General features: G+C 35.9%; 1 protein-coding gene across 2 annotated transcripts; it reads right to left on the bottom strand.

The window, feature by feature from the left end:
• Positions 1 to 316: 316 nt before the first annotated feature.
• On the bottom strand, positions 317 to 11149 carry LOC113775839 (D-lactate dehydrogenase [cytochrome], mitochondrial). 2 transcript variants are annotated; one of them, XM_027320867.1, is made up of 18 exons: positions 10739 to 11148; positions 10484 to 10577; positions 10231 to 10331; positions 10106 to 10154; positions 9823 to 9915; positions 9055 to 9169; positions 8180 to 8240; positions 6908 to 6944; positions 6775 to 6836; positions 6422 to 6518; positions 4999 to 5073; positions 3913 to 4021; positions 3430 to 3539; positions 2380 to 2442; positions 1952 to 2031; positions 1728 to 1858; positions 981 to 1024; positions 317 to 725 (listed from the first exon to the last, which is right to left on the bottom strand). In XM_027320867.1, the coding sequence occupies exons 1-18, from the start codon at positions 11020 to 11022 to the stop codon at positions 606 to 608; spliced, it is 1725 nt and encodes a 574-aa protein (XP_027176668.1). In that variant the 5' UTR covers positions 11023 to 11148; the 3' UTR covers positions 317 to 605. The 2 variants fall into 2 exon arrangements, with proteins under 2 accessions (XP_027176668.1, XP_027176669.1); XM_027320868.1 differs by lacking the exon at positions 6908 to 6944 and having other exon boundaries at positions 9051 to 9169; positions 10739 to 11149.
• Positions 11150 to 12060: the final 911 nt, after the last annotated feature.

The following is a 12060-nucleotide window of genomic DNA, read 5'->3' on the forward strand; positions in this document are numbered from 1 at the left end:
ACTAGGTATCCCTAATAATACTAATACTCAATCCACCTGCATTTCTTCTGAATTTGTATAATTCAGTCTCGTAGGTCAATTGTACAACTGTTCAATGCACATTAGTAAAACGCAGAGTCATACATTTTTCTTTTGATCTAAACTATTCTTAATGCACATTAGTCTCAATCTAAACTATTCTTTTGATCGAGAAAAATGTACGACCATGCATTTTACTATTTTGCATTGATTCAATTGCAAACTATATTTTGAGAAAATTGGATTGAATGATAAAATGGGAGAAATTGTAAGTAGAGGGCTTTAAACTTATAAAAAAGAAAAACCCAAAAAAAAAATTTTATTCTTTACTCGTTTCACCTTGTCTTCGAACCATGCTTGTATCTTGTTTTATTTAATTTTTCACCCTGGTTACTGACAGACAGTTTCCTATTCCTTTCTCCTTTGCTTTAATGCCAAGAAATATTCACCATATGGGCTGCCCTCTTACATGCAATCATACAATGAGAGAGCTTTCTTAGCAACACTACCAACAACACAGATTGGGAAGAAATGATGTTCCCACGGTCATCTAACAAACCATCAGTTGTTGTGGGGAGAGAGCTCCTTCAAAAACACACATGAGGAGGAATGAGTTTCCCAGGGTTCATGATGTTGTTCGGATCTAAAGCACCTTTAATCTTTTTCATTGTCCTCAGAGCCTCCATTCCAAGTTCTTCTTCAAGATACTGTAACCAAACGATTGAACAATCAATTTAAAATCATATTAAAACTGTCATGTCACTGCAAATCACCCTATCGATGCATATCAAAAAATAGAGTAAATCAAGTCCAGCAATCTTGTTAGATTATTGACCTCGATGCATTTTAATGCCCATGGCAATACCGTACCTTTGTCAGCACATCATAAAGGTTATCATCCTAAACTTTCCTGGTTTGTCATGTGTACACTCAAACAATCAACAATATTATATTTCACATACCTTCACTTTCCCAGTCCCAACACCGTGTTCTCCGGTACATGTTCCTGCCCATCACAAGATCAAGACACATCAAGCAATATTAGGGTCCTTAGAAATCATTCCACCATTATTTCTCAACTGCAGCACACTACAGTGCTTAGAGGAACTCCGGTCAAAGCATTACATCAGCGGTACAAGCAGCATATAAAGAACTTCAAAAAAAAAGAGGCAACAAACTAATATGCCTACACTTCAATTGAAAACAAAAACAACTAAAGCATTCAGGTGATTCTCAAAGATTTCATGACAGATGACGGTAATGATGCGAACAGTTACCACCACACAAGAAACTCCAAACAGTCATCTTATTGTAGTTGAACAAAACATATAAAGGCAGGCCCGCACAAAATTTTCCCACAACAAGGGATCCTGAAAAGTTCAACTCATCCAGCAAAGCAATGGAAAATTATGCATATACTCGAAAGGAACATTAACTTTCATGGTATAGAAGATCTAAGTATGTATGAAAGGTGTGGATAAGCTGATTGAAACACAAGTTGTCTAGAGCATCACGTATGTACCAACATCTCCAATGTGTGACATGAGTGCCAAAAGAAAGAGATGTCTAGATTACCTGGCTCTACGGTAGTTAAAACACACTTGTATGACAGATGAATAGCACGTGCCAAGAATATGAAAGAAGAACTCTACCATCATCAGGTATGTCAAAAGGGAGAAAATTTCATTGAAGTTGGATATATTTCATACCATCCATGGATAAAGCAGCATGGACTATAAAATGGTTTAACCTCTCTGCTTCCGTTCTCTGTTCCTCTTGCTTGGGGTCAAATAGGACCAATGTGTGGAAGTTCCCATCACCAGCATGAGCAATAACTGTGCTGTTAAGAAGAGCAATCAAGGCAAGCATTCAGAGCCTGGAAACCAAAATACAATAATTTACCTCAAGTTTGAATTGTTTAGATGAATTATACCACACAAGTGGTGAAGCATCAATCTCTTGTTTGGAAACAGATATTAATTCAGCTAGACGTGATAAAGGAACACAAACATCCTGCAAGGAACAAGATGTGATAAGAATTTTCTAGTAGATTAAAAACTGCAAAAGCTATTGTCTCTAACAAGATGCAATTGCAGTCGGGTTCTAGAACCTACAAACAAGGAAATGCAGCCTATATAAATGATGATATTCATCATGCACTAAAAGTGATCGAGGGGCATGATTAAGACGTACATGATCAAAGGGCATGATGACACTTCAAAAGTTGCAAGGGAGGAAAAGATTGTAGGAGAGAATCTCTTTATTAACTAATTCATAGAAATCACGAAACAGCACAAAGCTATAGATGAAATATGACAAGCCATATGATACAGTTGACACATACACAAAATGTAAACTCACTGTTATCATTGCTTCATAATTAGGCTCCATTGCGAAGCATGCCCAGAGCGCCTCCTTTCTTATCTACATGGAAGAACATATAAATTTAGCAACAGCTGCTTAACTTTCTTAATTGCAAAGTTACTATTTTAAACTTCTGAAAATCAGCTTCTGCAACAAAGTTAACCATTCTTCAGCAAGCAGTCTTCCATGCAAAGGGGATTCTGACAGTTACAAGCAATTTGATACTGAATATAGCTCTAAAATTGCTCTCTTCAGCACCTCCAAAATCCACCATCCTCGAACTTTAAGACTTGTCCAACGAAATTTAATGAGGGCTTCTAGAACATCCCTCATAAATTATTTAATTCTTCTTGCATAGATGCCATGAGATAAAAAATGAAGCACCAAAGATCTAACAATAGTCTAGAAACTGAATACAAATTATAGTAATCCCCTCTCAAAATGTTCCTTCCATACCTTTGCCAACCACTCCCCAATAGATGGATTTTTTTTTTTTTGGTAACGTCCCACCCCTTGGTAATGCTTCTAGTACAGTGCTCCATAAGTTCAAAGAAATTCATTACATTCACAAGGATCCAATACAGTCATCCTACTTGCATCAACTATTTTCTCTCCCAAGACACAGGTAGAGGTCACAGAAGTTAATTTTCGGTACCCAAAAATAAAAAAACAGATGAATATTAACCAGTATGGTTGTGTTTCTCAATGTAAACATTTTTTGCATGTTTATGTGTGTGCGTGTCTGTGTGTGTGTGTGTGTGTGAGAGAGAGAGAGAGTGAGTGAGTTAGTCAAACAAACTGCTTAGGAGACTGAATTCACTCTTATTCTGTAACTAGAGCCAAGAAGCTGCAGATGATGATATATTAGTAATCTGGCACCTTGTCCTATCTCATCGTCAAAGTTATATAGGAGGATACAAATTGAGAGTTAATTATCCTAAAGAGAAATAATTTCATACAAAACATGTTGAAACCCAACTCAGAAAACATTCAAGGAAAAGGAACATAGAAGAGGAATTCAAGATCAAAAAATTTTCAACTACATACCTTCCAGAGTTCCTTTTTGGCTTCAGGGTCTTCAGCAAAAACAAAATCGGAGCCGTTGTGCTCAGAAGCTATCTTCTGGACTATCAGTGTTTGCTCAAGTGAATATGCTTCTGATTGAAGCCAAATAATGAACAATAATTAGCAACCAAGACAGTTGAAAAGATAAACTTGAGTTAAAAAAGGGCAATGGATATATGTGTGGCATCTAACAAGTATTCTTAAACCAACATCCTCTCATACTAAAGGCCTTAGATGATGCATGCAATTAGTCTCACAGACCAATTAAATTTCATCCCTCACCAAACATGCCATACGGCAACCTATCCATCCGCTTAGTCACAAGTTTGTCACTAGTACCCAAAATACTAGTGAGAGAAATAGCACTTAATCCACACACAACAGCTCAAGTAAATCATGTGGACTGAGCAATAAGTAACACGCATGACAAAACCATTAGCAACTATTAGCAGAACCACATTTCACCTGTGCCAACAAATTCAAACATCAAAGTTGGAACTTCTGGTAAAGTTTTCCCATTAGCAAGGTTGATGGCTTTCACTTGAACTTCATCCAAGAGCTCCACTCGTGAAACCTGTTCATCATCATGGAAAGCACAACAAGTGAGAAAAAGGAATAAAGAAGCATTTAGCTGTCATTTTTTTTTTTTAAAAAAAAAAATCTAACTGGATCTCCACATTAATCAAATCAAGCATTGCAAATATCAGATAATGAAGGGTAACCTAATGGACAGCAATGTGAATATTTATAATACCACCTTTTGTATGATAGCCATCCAAAACACAAATCCCATACTCAAATCTCACTTTCATTTAACACAACATTACTCTACTAGACCTTTTGATCTCAAAACTTGTCCAAGCCTATCCATGCATCGTAATTGTATATGCATCTCAAAGTAGGTTTATGGCCTTGCATCATTAGGAATACTTTTCCACCATTGCTTACAATTGATATTTAAGACTATATTAAGCCTCTAGATTTCCATCAAATTGTATATTTCTGGTGTGAAGTAAACATTCGTCACTGGCAATGCTAGTAGTATTCCGACTAGCTCTAATCACTCTTAGTACTGTTCAGATGATTGAGCCTCAGAGCTTCTGGAAACTAGTGTAGGAGATAACCCTGACGAACAGTCGTGAACAAGATTTTCATAATGATGTAGACATATAAAATACTTCATATAGGAAAGTCATGTACATCACACAATTGGCACTAAATTACGTTAAATTCGTATACATATAGATAAGTAGGTATATATTCCACAGATGACTAGAACAAAATTTAGAGTGACATCATAAGTAATTTGTGAGTCATCATAATAGAGTACCATATAATATTAATAATAAAAAACCACAAACAAAAGATACATGCGCTGAAGTTGTTGAATTGAAAACTATATCAAAAACTACAAGCTCATAATGAAGGATGCTGTAGCTAATACAGATTTCACACTAACAAATAGGAAAAGGTTAAGATACAAACCACAGTGCAAATCTCAAAAAGTAAAGACAAAAACTCAAAAAGAGATTAGAGGACCAGCTTCTCAACCTGTATACCAGACAACATAGTGGCAATAGCAACATCAGCTGCATCTTTAATCGTTGGGAAGTTACACATTGCAACCTGTGTATTGATCATCATTTACAAGAAAAAAGCAAGATAAAGTGAAAATGTTTGAACAATAAAGCAACCCTATCACTTCGTAGGAATATTGTCTGATAAGATATCAGTATTTTGACTTGAGAAAAGTTTAAACTTTCAAAAAATAGTAGCACCAAGACATTACAATCTGATGTCATCTGAATGAGGGATCCAATGCAACTGCAGTTATATCAAATCAATTTGTAAATCATACAGAGAATAAACTGCTATAAATCTAGATGTCCAAAAAGGAGTTAGTTTGGATACGGGATTAGGCCCAATGGACTAAAGTTTGAGTATTATGGTATTCTTTATTTTGCAGTACCATGCAATAATATCTAAAATCCTTTGCACTAAGAATGATCAGGGTAGATCATAATACTCTATTTGGTTCTTTGAGACTTGAAACCTCAGTCCCACCATTCATTTGAAATACTATTATCTCCTTGTCACTTAAACTAACAATGTTGTGTTTGTAATCCACCTCATCAGGCATTGGAGTGTATGGGCTGACTACTTGTGGGGGAATTTGAAACTAGCTTGCTGATATGTTTCATGTTTCTTCAGGTATACAGATCCTGGTTTTCACATTAATCAATTTATTTCAGACAACCAAAATGTCCGTTTTGATAATGGCATAAAACTTTATTTTCTTTTGACACCATGATAATCAGGTGCTCAGTACTACTCACGTGCCTGCTGACAAACAGGAAAATTTGGAATGGAAGTGAGATGTTCTAATGGGTTTAGGTTGAATTGCCTTGGAAAGTTTGTAATATAGCTCAAGGGTATGCCACCTTATCTAACAAATTACAGATATCTATGAAATGTAGGTGGGGTAAAGTATAACCCTCAAGTGAGATTAAAAGTTCAGGAAAAAAGAGAAAAGAAAAAGTGCTCCTGTTATTAAAGCACTGGCCACAGCCAAAAGATGAGACAACCACAAAATGTGCATGTCAAAACCTAGTGCCAGCACTGTGATTGCTTCAAATATCTATCGGACAACAGACCTCACAAAGACCATCTCAAGCTTAATCTAAATTACTTCATTGCATCTGTTATTCTATATCTTCCTTATGAACAAAAAAGGCATTTCTGCTCCTTATCCGAAAATATTAGATCAGAGGGGGGATGTCTATAAGTTTTGCTATTTCTCTATATTTTTTAGCCTGATGTAGCTATATGATAAATTGCATAACAATCTGCATGAGCTGACAAGTAGCTGTATTAATTTTTAATAAATTTAACTATGCAATAAGACAAGTTATACTATTAAATATTGGATCAAAACTAATTCCCTAAAATTGAGCTGAAAGAAAAGTGAAAATACCACTGAATACTGAGGGATTTTCTGGAGACGTAAAGTAACTTCTGTTATAACGCCCAAGGTTCCTTCACTCCCAATTAACAAGCGGGTAAGATCGTACCTGGGTAGACATTTCAAAGTTAACTAGCGTAGTTAACCAAATAGCAATCAAGATTCGTATTATTCCTTTTTTGACCACTCTGACCAATTAAAGATGATGCTAATAAACAATCAAAAATTGCAATTCCAGCTGCAAATGCTTTCACGTTTTAAATGTGAAACTGATGCTACCAAAACTGAACCACATTTCAATCACAAACTAATGCTTCCAAAACCACACCACAAACTTCACAAATTTAAGTAGAAACAAGACCCACCCTGCAGCACTTTTCCTGGCACGAGATGCTGTCTTGACGATCTCCCCATTAGCTAGAACAACCTGAAAGAAAAGAAAATTTTAAAGTGTGATTTTTGCAGAAGATAATAGAATCTGACAAGGACATAGCAAACCTTAAGGCTTATGACATTATCGCGCATAGTCCCATACCTACATGCTTCAAATGAAACTGTTAATTAAAATCCAATTGGTATTATAAAATTTTAAACCCTGCACAGCTATTCTTAACATGACCCAATCAAGTAGTAAATACTTATCCTTTCTTTTTGAAATTGCAAAATTAAAATAATCAGATAGATAAAGCAACAAAATGTTTTGCGAAGGCTTTTTTTTTTTGTTTCCAGTTTCTGGTAACATGTCCCTTCATTAAAACTCATCAATGACACATAGTAAATGATGAGCACATGCTCCACTTAAAATGACATCTAGTAAATGATGAGCACACACTCCACTTAAAGCTACATCTTCGAATGCCAAGTGCCAATGCATCAGTCAGATGATATTCCTCAACTCCATGTCATTCCTTAAATGAACATTATACCACGTAGCATCGTGATGACTTAGATTAAGTCCATTTAGCTGGATAAGATCTCCCGTAGTATTTAGTTTAAGTCCATTTAGCTAGATAAGATCTCCATGGTAATTCGCACTTGATGGGTTACCAAGTTTTCACGACCCATTAGCATATTTAAAAAAAAAAAAAAAGAGTATAAAGTTTCAGAGATAAAGACTACTTTTGAAGCATACACCACCATATTAATCAAACATAGAGGCAAAGAAATGCAAATAAACCATGAACTGAGGGAACTCAATGTTACATCTACATAAATATAATAAGCATTCAGGAAACTCTTTCACATATATAACAGTATGATATTTGACCACTATTGCCAGCACAAACCAAACAAACTCCATCTTAGGGTAACCAGTTAGCCAAAGCATTCTGCTAATAATAGATGGACAGAAGAGAGGAAAGATACTCCTAACATGCATCAAGTGTCCCACTTCAAGAGGACCCGACAACCTATAAGGCCATCATTTACAAGTTTTAGTTTTTGCAACAAAAGCTAATGATATGAGCACGCCAATATGATACAGCTTGTACTTAGTTTCCTTTATTTGTCAGTTTGACAATCTATCAACTGAAAACCAGTTCATTACATTAGACTTATCCTGCACAAACAATGTGATGGTAGCAAAAAGCTTAGTAGGAAAACACATCACCCAAAAGCAAAAATGTCCTATTTTACCAAATCCTGGTTAATGAGAAGGATTGTTACAATTAGCTTAATTTCTGCCAGATAAAACCTAGTAGGATCAATGACACATTTGGATCTATAGCATAAAATGTTGCAATACACATAGAAAGGTAATGAAAGAACAACCTCACAGCTAAAGATCCAGAGCAACGAGTAGCACACATCCCACCAATGGTAGCTCCAGGCCCTGCCGATTGAAATAGGAAAAGAAGATAAAATCCAAATGAATCTGATAAGGAAGAACAGAAGGTAGAACAAGGAAACAGACAGACAGACAGACAGAAAAGATGAAAATAACAAATCTAAGCAATAGAACAGTTTACTGCTACCAAATTGTGAGCCTTATAATAGTCATCATCTATCTTCAGCTAAACGTGGTTAGCTAAGAATTTTTTTTCCAAAGACAAAAGTTCTTATTGACAAGCATTGTTATCATCTGTAAAGCCTATGAGAAATAATCAATTACAAGCAACAAATGCATTGGAAAACGGCTAGAGTACTGAACGTCATGTAGGATGGCTTTACAGGATGTAGGCAGGTCAGTTCATAGGATTTTTTTCCCCTTTGGCTGCAGTCAGAATTGATCACCTCAATTTTGCATTCCTTCTGTTTAACACTGCGAATTGAGCTTACAGCTCTTAAATTTCACTATTGTGACGAGGACAATTTCATAAGAAGCACGAGATAGTATTGCTCTGTGGATAGACATTCAACTACTAAAATGCTTTTGTCATTCACAACACAACCATAGTAGAAAAATTCAATTTTTCTAAATTGAAAATGATTCATGTTGCTTTCTAAAGCTTGTTTTAAGAACTACACCATATAATTTTCCATGCAATGCCTAATACTTCTATCTGTCCAAATAATAAAATTAGTAAATATTTGGAGCTTATGTTCCAAGACTGCTATGCAGATCATAGCCTAAGAACTAAAGAGAAAATGAATTAGAGACAGAAACAATTTCCTGAGTATCAAATGAAAGGTATATCATTACCAACCAGGATCAAGAGGAAAGAATAGACCATAAGGCTCCAGGTACTCATTGAGTTCCATCCACCCAATTCCAGGTTCAACAACAACGTCCATGTCCTCAATATTTAAGGCTTTAACATGCTTCATAAACATATGATGGTTCAAAATTAGAAACAAGAATAAATGTGACCTAAAATTCAATTACCATTGAGTAACTTAAACAAAATGCAATTCTGCACGTGGCACAACTTTTGAAAGTGAATACATATTATGGGAAAAATGAAGTGCACAACAGGAGAACATCAAACCAAAGGAAGGAGAATGACAACTTGACCATCAACCAACACAGAGAAGAGAATTTTGGTTATGGTAAAGCCAAAGACTCAAAGGCAAGAGTCAGCTCCAAGCAGAGGCTTAAAAGATAGAAGCGCATTTGCCAACTAGTCATCCATTTTGTCACAAAAACTAATTATTAAAATCCGTGCAATAAGAACTTTTACTAGGCATATACATGCATATGATTTATGCCCATCAAGTTAACAATCACTGCCATTATTAACTGAAAAAGAAAGAAAAACAATTAGTACCCAAATAGGATCATCCTGGTGTAGGATTCATATTCCGTTCTATCAGGGTAAGGAATCTTCTCAAGCAACCCACTACTAGTCACAGACCACAGGAAGAAAATCTTTCAAATCCTGTCCCCCCCCCCCCCCCTTCCACCTTCATTTTCGCAAGGTTGAATATGTACAGAAAGTTGGCATAAATTAATGCACCAAGTATGCAACTCGTACATTCATCTGAGTCATGTCGATGCAAACACCCCCATTAGGAGACAAGGTGTGACCTTCAATTGATGTTGCTCCACCATAGGGCACAATGGGAACCTACTTTTCACCACGACAAAGAATACAGTCAAATAAAAGGTTAACTACCTTGAGATGGTCAAAACATCTAAGGTATGAAGACATGAAAAAACAAAGTTATCTTAGGCCTTATACTTCCATAGAAATAAAAGTGTTGTAAGGAAAAAAAATGAGAGAATTATAGAAATCATATAATCTCATAGAAAGAGACCTTATGATCGTTACAAGATTTGACTATCTTAGAAACTTCTTCTGACGACCTGCAAATGATACAAGATTATAATGCAAATAGAAGACTAAAAACTCAGATTGTAAGCCAAGTTAGAAGTCATTCACCTTGGATACACTACCACATCAGGGACATTTACTGCTTTGTGAAAACTATGCTGCGGCGTCCCATGAAAGTATCTCTCCTCATAATCCATGGTTATATTATCCTGTATCATGAGCTGTATTATAACTGCTCTCCTAATTCCAGCAAACTACCAATCTGAGCAACACAGCCTCCTTCAACTATAACCACAGGTTATCTATACTTCCATTTCATTTTCTGAAAGCCCATGGATTTAGCTTTTAGTCCAGAAAATACCTGACAGGTAGCCTTCAATTCATCAATAAGCTCTTGTGGGACTTTCCGGTACGAACCTTTGACCTCATAACCCGTGCTGTCCTTATCCCCAATCCTGACTCAAAGGAATAAGAAATAAAAGAAGCAATCACACTCAAGAAACCAAATGTGAACCCACAGCACTCCCTATGGAAACTGACAAAGATTCCAACCTAGGAGATTCTCGGTATGAAAATACTGAAAAGGATGAAGGAAATGAGTATCGAGTAAAAAGACCTATGATCAATATTTGAGGCATCGCAGAGAGATGGTTTGTTCTGCGATTGGATAAAAACAGCTCCAGCAGAGGCTGCCAAGGCCATGGGAAGTAGAGAATAAGCCCAACTTGACAGGATTCTTGATACATTTCTTTGATGATCAGAGCTGGCAGCCTCGGTAGGGGTGGACAGCAGCAGGGCCCTGCTCTGCTTCTTGAAGATAGAATTCCGAAGGCTGCAACTACCGTAAAAGGATGGTTTGGAAGAAGAACGAAGGCGAGCCAACCACGACCGAAACACCATGCTTCAAGGTTCAAGCCCGACTTGGATTGTAGCAAAAAGTGGGGAATGGGGTTGACTCTAGAAGAAACACAGGATAGGAAAGATTGGATATGTTTCAAACTGGACTCGAAACTTTTAGACTGCAGTGCGGTAGAGAGTCTTGAATAGGATTCCAAGTGTTTACGTGACGGCTGCCAATGCCAAGCAATTAAAATTCTTTAAATTGACGTATCTGTTGATTTCAATAATGTGAATTGAAAATTTATAACCGGTCAGCAAAAAAAAAAAAAAAAAGAAAATTATAACCAGTAGAGGATGACAGGGTGTCCTCTGTCATAGTGAAAGAAAATTTATGTGAACATTAGAATATCTACTATAACAATATATTTATCATTTCCGTGCTTGTTTTCGTTTTTTTCTTGGTTTTTCCATCTGAGGATGGGATCGTGGGACGTTGTTCCTTTATTTCGTTGCATTTGGGGCTAAGGCCATTGTGGTCCAAAATCTTTATATTTGGTTTGGTTTGGAAAAATATTTCAAAACATCCATTCTAATTGTAAAAATGAATTTTTCGTTTTAATTTTACGTCATCGCTTACAAATTCAATCATGTGACTCACATGCAATCTTTTTTCATGTACAAAAAAAATCAAATATTACATGTTTTTAATGACAAAAATGAATATGAGTTAAATTAGATACTACATTTCTAAAGAAAAATATGAATATAATTGGATCCTTCAATTTAGATCCTAACTTTAAAAAATAACAGATAGTTCGCTAGTTGACCTTTTGAATCTAGGATTTTGATCTAGAGGTCACTGATTCATAAATAACAGGTAGTTCGTTAATTGATTTTTTGAATCTAGAATTTTTATTTAGAGGTCACCGTTCCTACGTAGTTACCACGTGGTGCATCGCATTAGCCAAATACTCCTATGTTGACCAAAAAAAAAAAAAAAATCTTTTTAACCTTTTTACTCCTGTCACAGTATGTGTCAGCTACAGATGGAAAGACGTGAGAAGAAAAAAATAGACGCGAATTTTATGAGTTAGGCGT

This window comes from Coffea eugenioides, chromosome 6 (genome assembly GCF_003713205.1).
Source record: "Coffea eugenioides isolate CCC68of chromosome 6, Ceug_1.0, whole genome shotgun sequence".
NCBI classification, from domain to species: domain Eukaryota; kingdom Viridiplantae; phylum Streptophyta; class Magnoliopsida; order Gentianales; family Rubiaceae; genus Coffea; species Coffea eugenioides.

Bases quoted from the DNA above. Each gene is read 5' to 3' on its own strand.
- LOC113775839 (XM_027320867.1), bottom strand. From the start codon at position 11,022: ATGGTGTTTCGGTCGTGGTTGGCTCGCCTTCGTTCTTCTTCCAAACCA. The intron at 10,155-10,230 runs GTGAATGACTTC...TATCATTTGCAG, and splicing joins GATGTGGTAGTGTATCCAAG to GTCGTCAGAAGAAGTTTCTA. The intron at 1,859-1,951 runs GTATAATTCATC...TCTTCTTAACAG, and splicing joins GATGCTTCACCACTTGTGTG to CACAGTTATTGCTCATGCTG.